Raw genomic sequence first — 15,732 nt, 5'->3', positions numbered from 1 at the left:
TGCCACATGTGATGAACAGGAAACTGCGTAAAAGGAAGGGATGCTTTCGGTGGACCAAGCCTGTCCTTCTGTTCAAGCGCACCGTCAGTTGCCCGTATAGAGTGTTGTACACGAGTAATTTTTTTGCGGTAGAGTGCCGCTTGACCTAAATCTTCGTTCGATAGGTTTGAGTACCGCGAGAGCTTGAACTTTTGAATTGCGCTATAAGATATTTGCTGCTGGCTCGCCTAGTGCGGAATATCGTTACTTATGGTTATTGGTTTAGTCCACATTTATTCCATAACTGACACATGAAAGCGCTTCGTTAGCCTCGCAGTTGTGCCAAGAGGCTCGATTGAAAAATTGTACCGCCTATAACGAAGAAAACAAAAGAAAAGCTAGATACTTTTGCCTCCAAATTCGAGTGCGTCTGGGTGGTACACGTTATCTTCAGAGCATCACAGACACTTCCTGTCGTCTGCGAAGAGCATGGATGCGGCCGATGGGATCGTGTTCTCCGTGCTGACAGCTGTCGGATACATCGTTGGACTGTACTTTTCCTTCGGCCGCAGGCGAAACCAGGTACGTTGGTATTGATATTATAGATAAGACAAACCGGAATAACTAGAATTAGCAGCATGTGCAAGCTTCCAGGCTATCAAGTAATTGTTTTAATATGCAGACAATCTCGGATATGTCGAACACTCGGAATATATCCTTGAAACTCCCGTGCCAAGGTGTAAGACCGATACTTGCGTTCATCGAATTCTAATTCGATGGGGCCTTCAATAGTGTGAACTGCGCGCAGTGCGCCTCGAAGGAGCATTTTTGTAATGGCGCACCCACGGTAAATTTTCGCGCCCATTGATAAGTCTGCTGGGGACCGTGGGCAGCGGCTGTTGTTGTGGCTGTAGGAAGAAAGAAAAGAAAGTGCACGTGCTTGCTACTGGCTCTGTAGCTGAGCCCCCTCCGCTGCCTCGTGAAGACAGAAGGGAGAAAGTAGAGGAAAAAGAAAAAGGAGCGAGAGAGAAAGACGCGCGCCACAAGAGCCGTCGTCCACCACCTAAGCGGTGGCGGGGGCAATGTCGGCCTACAACAGATAAAAATTTGCTGGCTGGATAGCCCCCGCCGCAAGCAGTGTTGACCTACCGTGCCAACCAGGTAGGGCCAAGAACAGCCAACCTTCTCATCCGCAGCGGCTGACAACGCTTTACAGCGGCAGCGGCTGGCAACGCTAACGCTGTAAAGCCACTTAGCGTGATGCGTCAAATCTGCTTTAAAGTGCCATTGGGCCTTGCATGTTTTTGAACGTGACACTGCTGTCATGCAGAGACGATAGCGTCAGGTGCTCAAGGTACTATGCAGTGAAGCCAGCCGTGCTGACCGAAGGCTTGCCGCGGCTCACGCGTGGTCTCCTTTGCGGTTAAAGGGGACGAAGAAATAAGCTTCAGAGTGTGACCCTATTTTACCTTAGTTATTTTTGCGTTTGTTGTGTCCTAGTAAGAGAGTTAGACCTTTTATGATCAGCGCTCGCTTTTCTCCAGACACCGTTTGCAGCAGCTCTTATGTCAACCTTAAGCCCAAAGGCACATGTGCCACGAGGCGCGAAATGCAACTGCATGGGGTGAGTAGCACAATCTGAGACGAACTTATTTCTGACTAATATATTTTTGGAGGACGTGCTTCATTCCACGGTTTTTCAAATAGAGGTGCCCCAAACACACCCCCTTTTTGATGAATAGCGCGTTCGGGCGTCTATTTGGTCGAAGAGAAGAGAATCGCTTCAAGAAACGCGCCGTCAACATGGGTACACCGCATTCAAGCTTCTGGATTACAAAGGAGCTCATATGGTGGTATGTTGTGTATATCGAATTATCAATATATGGAGCTGTTTAAATATCTCCTTGGAGTTTGATATATCTCTCACCAACTGTAAATACACTGCCCCACGTGTTCCGTGTAGAACCTGATTTCGATAACAACCGAAATGTCTAAAATTAGAAGAGTAGCGCCTCAATAGAATAAATAGCGGGAAGATTACAACAAAAATTGGAGCATGAGAGAGCAAGGTAACATGTTACGAAGAATATAAGCAAAAGGTATACCTGACTGCAAATCACTCGGCATTATACACGGATATACTTTATTTCAATGGCGCCGCGTGTATACGCTGATTGGAACAGCAAAATTGTAGAGCGCACTTTGGGTGACTAAAGTACGATGAAGCCAAAATTATTATAGTGCGGCTGTCCACAGAGTACAAGTGAAGCAGTTACCGCGCCTTTCTCTTCCTATAAATCAATCAATCAGGGATTATAGCGCGGTGGATCGTAGCCCTCTACTACGGCACCTCTGTTCATTCCCTTCTTTTACTCTGACATTCCTCCCTTCCTTCAAGCCGTAGTACATGTGTCCGCGCAGAATTGTGAGAGATACTGCGCTTTTACACCCCGCAAATCAATTTAAAACGCCGCAGATGCCAACTGTACTAACTCCTCCTAAACATCTGAGTCTGCTTTTGTTTGCTGTGTGGTAAGACGATTTACTAAGCGGCAAATAAATGAAAGGCGCCGCACAGACGCCTGGATCGGATGCCCGGTTGGATCAGCTTCATATATGCATGAATCTCCTAGTGACGTCATGACCTGTCGTGATGGTACAGCTCTTCGTGGTAATGTACTTCGACTTTGTCCCATTGTGCGGATAAATCTTCGGACATCTATAACATGTTGTGGGCTTGCCCATACAACCCAGCTATTCCTCCTCACCACAATCCCACTCGGGAGGACTGGGAGGCGACCCTGCTCGGCTGCTATGACCTGCAGGCCCAAAAGGCATTGGTCGAGCGCGCCCGGGCAGCGGCCGACGCCACTGGGGTCCCGCACTAGGGACCCCACCTAGTATCTGTAAGGGCTGGATCTTCAAAGATCCGTTTCATGCATACCTCCATCCTTTTTAAATCATTAAAAGTTTGTCACCAACAGTATCATTTTCATTGTTAACAGGAAATTAAAAAAAAAAGGGGGCATGGCGCAAGTGTTCAAGTGTTTTTTTGGGCATCCAAGGGATGTAGTTTCTATTCCTGCTAGAGACAAGGTTTATTAACTTAGATTTAATTCTCGCTCTCGAAAGCGTGATATCTCTGCTGACAACCTGCAGCTGACAACCTTTTGTCGACAACAATTAGGCATTAAAGGCTTTCGCCTCAAATACCAAACGTCAAACTTGCCTGAAACGTCTTCAGTATTCAGTTCATCAATATGTAGGCGGAATGAAAAATGACTACGCTTTTGCATTTCATTCTATAAATGCGTTTTATCGCCGTAAATTGTTCAGGTAAACCAAATATTCAGTACGCACGGAATTAGATAATAACCTAATTTTAAATGCAGTCGCCATGGTGAGCTTTGAGCCCATTGCAATTTTAACATTAGTACATAGGTCACGAGCGCGCATTACCGTTATTACAGAGGTTATTTATGTACGTGTTAGTAAGTGACTAACATGTATCGTGCAGTAACTACAGTTACTACGAGATATAAGGAACAACTTACTACAGATGCAGTAGCTACAAAAAAAAAAACTGAGAAATCGGCTTGCCTGTTCTACTTTGAATTATTGCTTTTGCGACTTCTCGACAAAATTATTGCCCACACTCTCAATCGTAAAAGAGTATGTAAGAGTATAACCATGAGACCTTATTTTACAATAATTTATTTACCTTATAGACCCAACAGCGGAATTACCCCCATGGGGAGAGAATTAGGGAGAACATATTACACCTGAAAAAGCAAAGAAGGGCAGACACCGATGAAATATAAAGTTATGAAATTTGCTTGCAGCAAGAAGGTGATTTTTGTTTCGCAAATAAAATATTTGTGGAGTTCCTACCCTGAAAAATAAATTGTCACGACTAATAAGTTACGTCTAAAGAGCGCTTGGCAATGACCCAGGCCATGATGTTCACAAAGCTAGTGGGACAGGAACCCTTAGCTATTCCATGTGGTCTTATCAGCAGCAGACGCCGAGAGAAGAAAGCGGAGGAGCGTCGGCTATCCTGGAAGCCTTCTTGGGTGGACGCAGTCTACCCCCAGCTGCCCTGGCCATCTCTGTGGTGGCGTCCGTGGCAACCGCCGTGGGCGTGGTGAGCTTCGTGGGCCATTACTACGCCTACGGCTTCCACGTGACCTGGGTCTTCGCCGGCATTCCTTTGGCGGGTGTCACGGCAGCTTTTGCGTTGGTCCCACTGCTTTACAACCTGCGGGTGGCTTCCATATTCCAGGTGGGCTTTGGAATAGGAACAAACTCGTGTATTAAAGGGATGTACAGGGTCCTATGCCGTCACAGGACATGGGAACCAGATATGTTTGCTGCTGCCTTCGATTACATGGGTGAAGACTGAAAGCTGACGTTTTGGTGTTGTTTCTTTCGTTGGTAGTTCCCATAACTAGCTTTCTGGACATTGCATTGGATTCTACTCAGTTTTGTTGGTTCAGTGGTGAATGAGCTCGAATGCTGATCCCAAGGACGCGGGTTCAATGCCGGTGGTAGCGGTTATGCTTTGACCGCAGTTAAACACAAGATTTGGTTTAGCGTTGGGATATTTTTGCGTGGGGAAGGATCTCGACTGCTGGTACCAAAGACGCGGGTTGAATGCCGATAGTAGCGGGTAATCTTTGAGCACGGTCAAATGGAAGATTCCCAGTCGAAAAAAACAACAAAACTGTGTCAAAAATACGACAAAATATCCTGTAGTACTGTCGTAACTATCAGATTTTTCTGCAGTTCTGTAGTACTTTTCCGTAGTTTTTCTGTAGTATATTTCTGTTGTCTGTTGTTCTGTACCACTTTTCTGTGGTAACTACAGAAATTTCTGATGTTACTACAGAACGTTCTGTTGTCGCAACAGGTTTCCCGTCAAAAACCGCACAGAAATTCTGTCGTAACATCAGAAAATGTTCTGTAGTTGTTTCCGACTGGGTTTGGTTGCGTGTTGGGATATTTGTGCGTGGTAAAATACCTCACAAAGTCGAATGTTAAAAATAGATCCTTTGAAGTGAGCCTGAAAGTTGATGCCTGTTTGGAACGTAATAGTAAATTATAAACTAAGCACTGTTTCGATGCAGCAGTATAGTGTTATGAGACAGTGTTAATAATGTATTAACTTACATATCGGGAATCCATAAGATTCCACTTCGCAGCGCAAATTTGCTTGCAGTATAAATCTAGTGCTCGCACCGAACAGTAACGTCCACTACAGAAACCCAGCAAGAGCTGATTTGGAAACTATTTTCGTAAAACTAGATACTTGAGCCACCATGTTATGTGCATATTTTATAGAGGATATTAAGATATCCCGACCCGTAGTAAAATCTCCCTGTGAAAGCTGGGCTTGCGTTTGCACACAGTATTTTGAAGTGCATAGAAAAACAAAGCGGTACGTTTCTGATATAATGGGCAAAATAAAAGCATCGCGAGGGATGATTCGTCGATATATTTAGAGTCTTGGTGTCATTAGCATTTATCGGCGCTCTAGCTTGGTTTAGAAGCGATATATACTCAGAAGCAATGTTTATCACTTCTTAGGTATGCTTTACTTCGTTTAGGGTTGCTTTTCCCCGTCTTGCCATGTTTAGCTACGTTTTGCTTGGTTTACATACCACATTCTCAACGAAGGCCAAAATAAAGTCTAATGCAAGTCGGTCAGAGGAAGTGAGGACAAATGATATGATGGGCTACGAGTCGAAGCGTGAACGGCCGGTCCTTAGAACTATAAGAACCAGACTTAAAAGATAACGGAGGCTACAAAAATGGCCGAGTGGTCACACGCAGTGCCCACGAAAGCTGATCAATTTCCATCGGCATCGAATGAAAAGCGACTGGTGAGGAGTTCCTTTTTTTTTTTAGTTGTAGCTCGACGGAGGTTTCAAAGCCACTTCTGCAAAATAAAAGGACGCTAGTAGCAATGCATCTGCATTGCACTTTTGTCCGCTTCTGCATTACACTTGTGTTCACAACACACCTTAGAGTTGAAAACGTCCGCTTGTTCAGAATAGCTGGGTGTTCTCAATCTTATCAAAGAGAAACAAACCCCAGTAAAATATTTTGTTTACCTTGCGAGCTCCTCTCGAGAAAGTTACGCGCCAGGCTATAAACAGGCCCACAAGGAAGCAGCAAGACGTACATACGCAGGACAAGCACGCACACACAACTATGGTTTATTTACAACAGGGTTACCATTAAAACAGTCCAAGCGCATTTCCTGAGAAAAATAAATCTAGCAATCTCGTTGCACAGGCAGTGTATACGCGTATACGTTCCTTTATTAGTTTTATTTCATGAGTTGTCAGCGTAACTGAAGATGTGCTTACGCACTTGTCTTCTCTGCCTTCCCATATCGGAAACGCTTCTATTATTTTGGTTTCTCTTCTTTCTTTTGAACGGCCTTCGGTTGTGGCTCCTTAAAATTCTGGCGTGCGTTTGCGTTTTGCGCAATGGGGATCAAGCTTTTCAGGTTTAGTGATTTTACCAATATCATTACAGTTTTCCTTTACCTCGTGTTCAAACAGCTGACGGTCTGGCATATATACTCGTACCACACGACAAGGAAATGTTATACATGATGCCAATATAACATGTAAATATGTTTCTCGGTGTTGACTCTGTCTTTCCGATCTTCACTCATTTTATGGCAGAGGCTCATTACCTTTTTCGGAGCGATGAACACGAGGTGAACATTCTATCTACTATCTACTTTCTTTAAAGCTTGGGATATATTTTGTGCATACGGAATGATGACCACTTGGGTACCTTGCCCTAAATTGTTTTCCGCACCTTCTTGCTGTCACTATAAGTTTGTAGATGCAGCTGAACATGACACCGATGCTTACGGTGAAACCTCACAAGGAAGTGAAACTGTTCCTGGCCATGATTGACGACAGAGTCACTTGGCAGAGAGGTGTTTGCACGCTTTTTAAGACGGCACCTTTCACGTTTGCAGCTGGATGACCCGTTTAAGATTTAGGACTTCGTAAATGTCACTGTTTTCCCTAAAGAAGGCCCCCAGGTTACCTGTGTGTCTGTTGATGTTAAATATATACACTTTAGTATACCGGTCGCGGCAGCCTTAACTGCTGTAGAAGAATGTATGGATCAGTTTAGAACAGTTAGGTTCTAGAACAAATCCCGTATTAGTATCTCAGGTTTCCTAGAATTGCTAGAAACAAAACTTGAGTTGAATGGTTGTAAAATGGTTAAGCTATCATTCCGCACACACTAAACTAGTGAAAAAAAAAAATCAAGCATCCAATAATTTATAGCATTTCATTAAGAAATCATGTTTTTATTAAGGGGAGCATGTACCAACAGGACAACTTGATAGGCTAAAGGCAAATGGATACCGTGACCAGCTTTTATCTTAGTTGCGAAAAAGCACCTACAAACTTCGAGTAACAGCAAAAGGATACGGAAAACGAATTTAGGTTAAGCTACTTATGATGTCATCATTCCGTATGTACACAATGTATCCTACGCTTTAATGAAAGTAGCAAGTAGACATAACGTTCATCTCTTGTTAGCGCTCCGAAAAAGGTAATGAGTCTCTGCTACAAAATGAGTCAAGATCTGAAAGATAGAGTCAACACGTGCGAAATTGCGCACAAAGATTTTTTGATTGTAATAATCGTATTGTGTGTAACATTCCCTTGTATGGAATGAGTTATAGAGGCCACACCTGCAGGTGTTTGAACACAAGGTTAAAAGAACGATGTAACGATATTGTCACGTAGTGGTGACGAGGTCGACGACACAAATGAAGGGTCGATGATTGCACTGAAGAAACTCTTTATTTGGGCTGACTTGCGCCCGCAAAAGAACTAAGCAACTCGGCGGCGGCGATAGCAACAAACGCGCTCGTCGGTCGTCGGACAAGGAATGCCCATCACACTCGTCAACGCTCAATTTAAAGGATGCGCAGAACAATCTAGATAACGTCGCAAACAGCTACCTGCACGGGCTGGAACATTGTGGAAAGACACCCGAGTGGCCGGAACCTTCGAGACAGATCTCGGTGCATCTTGCGCTACAACGAAACTGATAAAGGTGTGACTCGCGACATCGAGCAATAAGAAACAAAGAATACAGAACTGATACGCGATCCGGAATCAGAGTGCTAAGCCTGTATGCCGCCGGCTGTTAAAAAACAACAAATACTGTTTGAAGGTTTCGCGGCATTACTCCCCCCTTAAAAAAAACATCGCCTTGATGTTCCAAAACAAAGAAACTTAAACATAAACACTACCACGGATTCTTTAACGCGCGTAATATGGCTTCAGTCGTACAACATGTACAATTTCTGGGCGTGCGCGTCGCCGTTGTGATGCTGACGTTCCGTCGGGAATGACTTCATAGTTCAGTGGTCCGACGCGGCGAATGATTTTGTATGGCCCAAAGTATCGACGCAATAACTTTTCACTTAATCCGCTACGGCGAATTGGTGTCCAAACCCACACTTGGTCTCCTGGATTGTACTCTGCGTAGCGTCGTCGTAAATTGTATCGTCGTCTGTCGGTGCGCTGTTGGTCTTTAATACGCAGCCGTGCAAGTCGTCGGGCTTCCTCCGCACGCTGCAGGTAGGCGGCGACGTCAAGGTTGTCTTCGCTGGTTACGTGCGGCAGCAGTGCGTCGAGCGTCGTCGTGGGCTCCCTACCGTACACAAGCTTAAACGGGGTCGCTCTGGTCGTCTCCTGGACTGCCGTGTTATACTCGAAGATCACGTACGGCAAGATGGTGTCCCATGTCTTGTGTGCAGCGTCGACGTACATAGCGATCATGTCCGCGATCGTTTTGTTCAGGCGCTCCGTGAGGCCATTGGTCTGGGGATGGTACGCAGTTGTTCGTCGATGGCTTGTGTGACTGTATTCCAGGATGGCTTGCGTCAACTCTGCCGTAAACGCCGTTCCCCAGTCCGTGATGAGCACTTCTGGGGCGCCGTGTCGCAAGAGAATTTGTTCGACAAAAAATTTGACGACTTCTGCCGCGGTACCATTTGGTAGTGCTCTTGCTTCGGCGTAACGGGTAAGGTAGTCAGTGGCCACGATGATCCACTTGTTACCCATAGACGAAGATGGAAAGGGGCCGAGGAGATCCATCCCAATTTGCTGAAAGGGCAGGATTGGGGGCGGAATCGGGTTTAGTAGTCCTGCTGGTCTGATGGGTGGCGTCTTGCGTCGTTGGCACTCACGACACGTCTTCACGTAGTGGGCAACTTCGGCAGGCAGTCGCGGCCAGTAATACTTCTCTTGGATTCGACGCAACGTGCGCGCAAATCCGAGGTGGCCTGCTGTGGGCTCATCGTGCAACGCCTGCAGAATTTCTTGCCGAAGGGTTTTAGGCACTACGAGAAGCTGCGCGGTCTTGTTGGGTGCGAAGTTCTTCTTCACGAGGAGGCCATTGCTTAACGTGAAGGATGATAAATGTCGCCTGAACACAGCAGGAGGGGAAGCGGTCTTTCCTTCCAAGTAATCGGCTAGCACTTTCAGCTCAGGGTCTGATCGCTGTTGTTCTGCGAAACTGCTGGCACTTACCGGTCTCAAAAAGGCGTCGTCGTCATCGTCCTTCGGGGGAGCATCGACGGGAGCGCGGGATAAGCAGTCTGCGTCGGAATGCTTTCTGCCCGACTTATAGACTACAGTCATGTGAAATTCTTGAAGTCGTAGGCTCCATCTGGCAAGGCGGCCGGAAGGATCTTTCAAATTAGCCAGCCAGAGAGCGCGTGATGGTCGCTTACCACCTTGAATGGTCGGCCGTATAGGTATGGACGAAACTTAGAAGTGGCCCAGATGATTGCAAGGCACTCCTTCTCGGTCGTCGAGTAATTGACTTCGGCTTTTGTGAGTGACCTGCTAGCGTAGGCGATTACTTTCTCCTGTCCGGCACTCTTCTGGACGAGAACGGCTTCTAGGCCCACACTGCTCGCGTCGGTGTGAATTTCGGTCTGGGCGTTTTCATCAAAGTGGCCAAGTACGGGAGGGCATTGCAGGCGGCGCTTGAGTTCGTCGAAGGCTTCTCCTTGCGGTGCTTCCCATTTAAAAGGTACGTCAGCCTTTGTAAGCTGCGTCAGCGGTTCGGCGATCCGCGAAAAGTTTCTGACAAATCGTCGATAATAAGCGCACAGCCCAAGGAATCGGCGCACAGCTTTCTTGTCGGCAGGCGGTGGGAATTGTGCGATTGCAGCTGTTTTCTCCGGGTCTGGGCGAATACCGTCATTGCTAACGATGTGACCTAGGGACCGGAGTTCTTCGTAGACGAAGTGACACTTCTTTGCTTTTAGCGTTAGTCCCGAGGACTTGATGGCTTCCAACACTGTCTGTAGTCGTTTTAGGTGGTCTTCAAAGTTTGACGAGAAGACAACAACGTCGTCCAAATATACCAAACAAATTTGCCACTTCAACCCTGCCAGGACTGTGTCCATTACTCGTTGAAACGTGGCTGGTGCGGAGCAGAGGCCAAATGGCATCACCTTGAACTCATAAAGGCCGTCCGGTGTGATGAATGCGGTCTTCTCGCGATCTCTTTCGTCGACCCCAATTTGCCAATATCCGCTCTTCAGGTCCATCGATGAGAAGTACCTTGCATTGCAGAGTCGGTCGAGAGTGTCGTCGATGCGGGGCAGCGGGTAGACATCCTTCTTCGTTATGCTATTCAAGCGGCGGTAATCAACACAGAAGCGAAGTGTGCTGTCTTTCTTCTTGACCAAAACGACTGGTGCCGCCCAGGGGCTGTTCGATGGCTGGATTACGTCATCACGCAGAATTTCCTCAACTTGATCGCGAATGACCTGCCGCTCTCGGGGCGATACACGATAAGGGCTTTGGCGCAGAGGTCGGGCGTGTTCGTCCGTTATAATGCGGTGCTTGGCCAGTGGTGTTTGTCGTACCTTCGATGATGACGAGAAGCACTCCCCGTAGCTTCGAAGAAGACTGAGAATAAGGTCTTTCCTGCTGTGGGTCAATGCCGGGTTGATGTCAAATTTGGGCTGACGGAATTGGTCCGGTGCGTCTTCCAGCGTTTGGTCGTGGAGGGCGAATACATCTTTGAGGTCGGCTAATTCGTCGAGAAAAGCGATCGTCGTGCCCTTGTTGAGATGCCGGTATTCTTCGGTGAAGTTTGTTACCAGCACCTGAGCTTGACCTCTCCGGAATTTCGCGATGCCTCTTGCGATGCCGACACCTCGTTCTAAGAGCAATTGGATATTTCCTTCGACGATGCCTTCAGCGGTTTCGATGTTTGCGCTACCTACGCAGACTGCGATGCTTGATCGGGGCGGGACGGTCAATTCTTCATCGAGGACGTTTAGAGCGATGTGTTGCATCGACGTCGTCGTAGCAGGAATGGCTTTGTCTGCAGAGAGCTTGATGAGCTTGGATCGCAGGTCGATGGGAGGGCGCTGCGAGCAGTCGGGAAGGACGGCCGTGTGTTACATCGGCTCCGCCGAATTTTCTCCTTTCCCGGACAAGGATTTCCAAAGCGCTTCAAAAGCAGCAGGACTTGTTCCCGGGCACTTCAGAACAACGAGGAGACCACCGTTTCTCAGGTGGGACCATTTTCAACGAGGATTTCAAGTTCAAGCGGATCGAGCGAGTAGCTAAGCCTAACAGATAGGCCTCGAGTCAGCTGCCCGCCGCGGCTCCGCGGGCAAACTCTGCCGCAAATCATGACAACCTTGACGGGGTACGACCCGGATGGAATGCGTATCGTCACCATTCCGCAGGCGAAAACGCCAGTTTTCGACAAAGTAACAGAAGCCAACATCCAACGCAAGATAGAAGAGTGGGAACGCGCATCAGCCCGTAACAACCGCTCGGCACGGCAGAATGGACGAACGCCAGATGGCCACTTCACCGCCGCAGCTGATACGCCGCTGCAGGAGACGCCACGCACGCAAGTCAAGCGTTGGAAGCCTCCTCCGCAGCCGCGTCTCGACAAGCAAGATGCAGTCATCATAATCAAACCTAGAGGAACGCTGGATCTCAGCAAATTCAGGGGAAGCAACACTCTCGGAAGCTCCTTGCACATGGCAGCAGGCATTAATAACACATCAGCAGCGCTCAGCGTTTGGCCCATTTGGGAACAAAACATCATCGTCGTCGGCGTACGAGATGCCGAAATAATCAGAAAGATCCTCGCAATTCAAGAACTTAAACTAGGGGACACAGCACACGCAGTGTACTCCTACCTCCGGCCTTCTGACGACACATGTAAAGGAGTAATACAGGTGGACCCTAGGGTTTCCAACGAAGACATCACGGAAGCGCTTCGCTCCCCGGACGCACCAGTGGTGAGCGTGAGAAAACTAGGTTCCTCCAACAAAGCGGCCGTCACTTTCGAAGGAAGAAAGGTCCCTTTTCACGTCTTTTACTACGGAGAGGCGCTTCCTGTGCGCCTGTACAAGAAAACAACACCAGCCTGTTTGCTGTGCGGGAAACTTGGACACCGGGCGGATGTCTGCCCTTGCCCTGCGCAGTCACGATGTCCGCAGTGTGGCCAGGACGACATTCAAGAAGCCCATGACTGCCAACCCAAGTGCACAGTGTGCGAAGGCCCACATCCCATGGGGTCGAATCAATGCAAGTTCAAGTACCGAACATCACAACCAGCCAAATCCAAGACAGGTCAAGACAGTCACCAGTCCAGGGCCAAGTTTCGGGACCGGTCCAGCCGCAGAGGCACATCTAACAGCGGGGACCGACTGACCCAACGGGCCCAGTCCAACAGCAGCAACTCAGGACCACGCGGCTCCCGGTCATCAAGCAAAGGACGTGACACTAGCGACAAGGCGTCGCACCCCACCGGCAGTCGTCCAGCTGAGAAAACAACAGGACCCCATTACAAGGACCAGCGCAACGACGGCAAGGTGAGCTGGGCAGATGTAGCTGCCTCCTCCCCCGAAGCGTTGGCTTACAAACAACTTAAAGCAGAGATCGAGAAACTAAAGTCAGAAAATAGGAAATTAAAAGAGCAATTAGGCGTCGCAGCCAACCCGAAGAACACATTACCTCCATTGACACAACAGGCATGTCCGATGGAGGAGGACAAGGAAGAGGTACACCCTCCGTACCCACAGGAGCTAAATACTAGCACTATCGACAGGCAAACTGCACTAGAGACGCCACAGCAGGCGCCAATGCCGCAGGTACCACAACCGCAGGCAGCAGCACCGCAGGCACCCATGCCGCAATTTATTGAGAACACCGAAACACAGGACCGCATTACCCGCTTGGAAAACACAGTCCAAGATCTCATGGCCAATAAATTACAAATTATGATCGAGACGACAATCAAAAGCATGTTAGAATCAGTCATCAAGCCCATGATGGAAAAACTTGAACCAGTTCTAATCAAGATGCAAGCGCAGGAGATTAGAATTGACCGAAAAATTCAGGAATATTCGGATGTTTCTCACAACAAGGGCACAAAACTACAGGGCAAAATGGGAAATCGTCGCCTAGTCATCCCTGAACTTGATAAAGAACCTGAAGATCCACCACAGGATCCGACACACATTTCTAATCCTCAACATGGCGCCACAACCAAGACCTAAACTCACCATCCTACAATGGAACTGCAGGGGACTAAAGCGCAAGAGGGAAACATTACAACAATACATAGACTCTTATTCTCATGCGCCGCAAATAATAGCCCTGCAAGAAGTAAATATGGAGGCTAAGATCAGAGGATACTCAACACATCAAACAAACCCCTCGACATGTATTTTGGTCCACAAATCATGCACAGCAACCACTGTAGACCTTGACCTACACAGCGACATTGAATATACCTTCATAAAGTTGCTACCACAACACCGTAACAGCAAGGGCACCTATATACTCAATATATATAGTCGCCCCAAACAGCGCCGCGCAGCCTTTGACGCTATCTTTATCAAAGCACTAAGAGAAGCTCACACAGCTCCCCTAGCTATAGTCGGCGACTTTAACGCTTCTAGCCCATTATGGGGATATCCAAAGGAAGACACTAAAGGCAGGAAACTAGCTTCCGCCATCGCTGACATGGCACTCACCTTACTTACTGACCCGCAGCATCCGACTCGAGTCGGTACCAGCATAACTCGGGATACCTCCCCCGACCTGACGCTCGTCCGCAACGCCCGCAACTATGAGTGGCTCAATACGGGAGAGACCTTAGGCAGCGATCACTACATGCTGCAGACCATCTTTGAAAGCAACAAGCACAGCAAACCTCGTGGGCAAGCCAGAATGACAGACTGGGAGAAATTCAGGAAGGATACTAAACTAGTTACATCGGAACAAATAACTAGTTACGAAGAGTGGGCGGCATCTATTCTCGACCTTAAAGAAAACCTCACAAAAACCCTTGCCACCACGGAGGACCACCCAGCTGTTGACAACCATCTTCTACACCTTTGGGAAGCTAGGCGTAGTCTCATAAAACGGTGGAAGAAACAAAGGCACAATCGAAAACTCAGAATTCGAATAGCGAAGCTAACTACTCAAGCAGACCAATACGCATGGGACCTCGCTCGCACCAATTGGCTAAAAAGGTGCGAATCCCTCAAAGGTCGCCTAGACAGCAAGACTACGTGGAACCTTCTCCGATGCCTAATTGATCCACCGAAATCGAAGAGTGAACAACGTAGAAATTTGCATCGAGCCTTACACAACTTTCAAGGCACGGATGATGAACTCATGGATGAACTCACGCGTCGCTATATCTGCACTTCGAGAGACGCAGAACCCTCAAATCCAGAATACCGGGGGGAACCGAACGAAGACCTAGATAAAGACTTCACTTTAGAAGAAATCATAGCAGCACTAGCAGATATGCGCCGAGGTACAGCCCCGGGACAAGACAAAATTACGGTCGGACTTCTAACCAACCTCGGCACGGAGGCACTGCAGCAACTTACGGATTACGTTAACGAATGCTGGCGCATCGGCACCATTCCACAGGCATGGAAAACAGCCAATGTACACTTTATCCCCAAACCCGGCAAGAAAATCAGCATTGAAAACCTACGCCCCATATCCCTCACGTCGTGCGCAGGCAAACTCATGGAAAAGGCAGTCCACGCACGTCTCTCCAACTATCTAGAGAACAACGAGCTACTGCCACACACGATGTTTGGATTCAGAGCACATCTGTCCACCCATGATGTGCTTCTGCAACTCAAACGCGAAGTCATTGATCCAGCACGCAGAAACAGTGACCGAGCACTTCTATCCCTCGACCTCAAAGGAGCGTTTGACAATGTCAAACATTCCACAATCCTCCAAAATCTCCAGACCACCAACTGTGGCCAGCGAGTCTACTCATACATCTATGATTTCCTTAAAGACAGAACAGTCAACATCAGCATCGGCACTAAACAAACAACGCAAGTGAAGATGGGCACGAGAGGCACTCCGCAAGGGGCAGTATTATCCCCACTTCTGTTCAATATTGCACTCCGCAATCTTCCACCTCTTCTAAATCAGATACAGGGCATACGACACGCCCTGTACGCTGACGATATAACCATCTGGACAACTAGGGGTAGTATGGGAATGATGGAAGAACAACTACAAACAGCGGCAACAACAGTTCAGAATTATGCACGAGCGTGTGGACTAACCTGCTCTCCCGAAAAATGTGAACTCCTAGTCTTCCGCCAGCACAAAAATCAGGCCACGATCGACATCCACGTTGACAACTCACCCATAAAGGAAGTTCAGA

The 15,732-nt window shown here is 47.8% G+C and overlaps 1 protein-coding gene across 1 annotated transcript in view; it reads left to right on the top strand.

The window, feature by feature from the left end:
* The first annotated feature begins 456 nt into the window (after window positions 1–456).
* Window positions 457–15,732, top strand: part of LOC146174260 (putative sodium-dependent multivitamin transporter) — an 80,084-nt gene continuing 64,808 nt past the window's right edge. The window contains exons 1-2 of the mRNA XM_084583981.1: window positions 457–561; window positions 4,001–4,261. Of these exons, the coding sequence (XP_084440107.1) occupies window positions 469–561; window positions 4,001–4,261 (354 nt within the window). The 5' untranslated portion in view covers window positions 457–468. The remainder of the gene's footprint in view (window positions 562–4,000; window positions 4,262–15,732) is intronic.

Source organism: Amblyomma maculatum, chromosome 11 (assembly GCF_055883805.1).
Source record: "Amblyomma maculatum isolate TAMU_Amacu chromosome 11, ASM5588380v1, whole genome shotgun sequence".
NCBI lineage: Eukaryota > Metazoa > Arthropoda > Arachnida > Ixodida > Ixodidae > Amblyomma > Amblyomma maculatum.
Note: the sequence above shows the minus strand (reverse complement) of the source record. Positions and strands in the feature narration are given on the sequence as shown.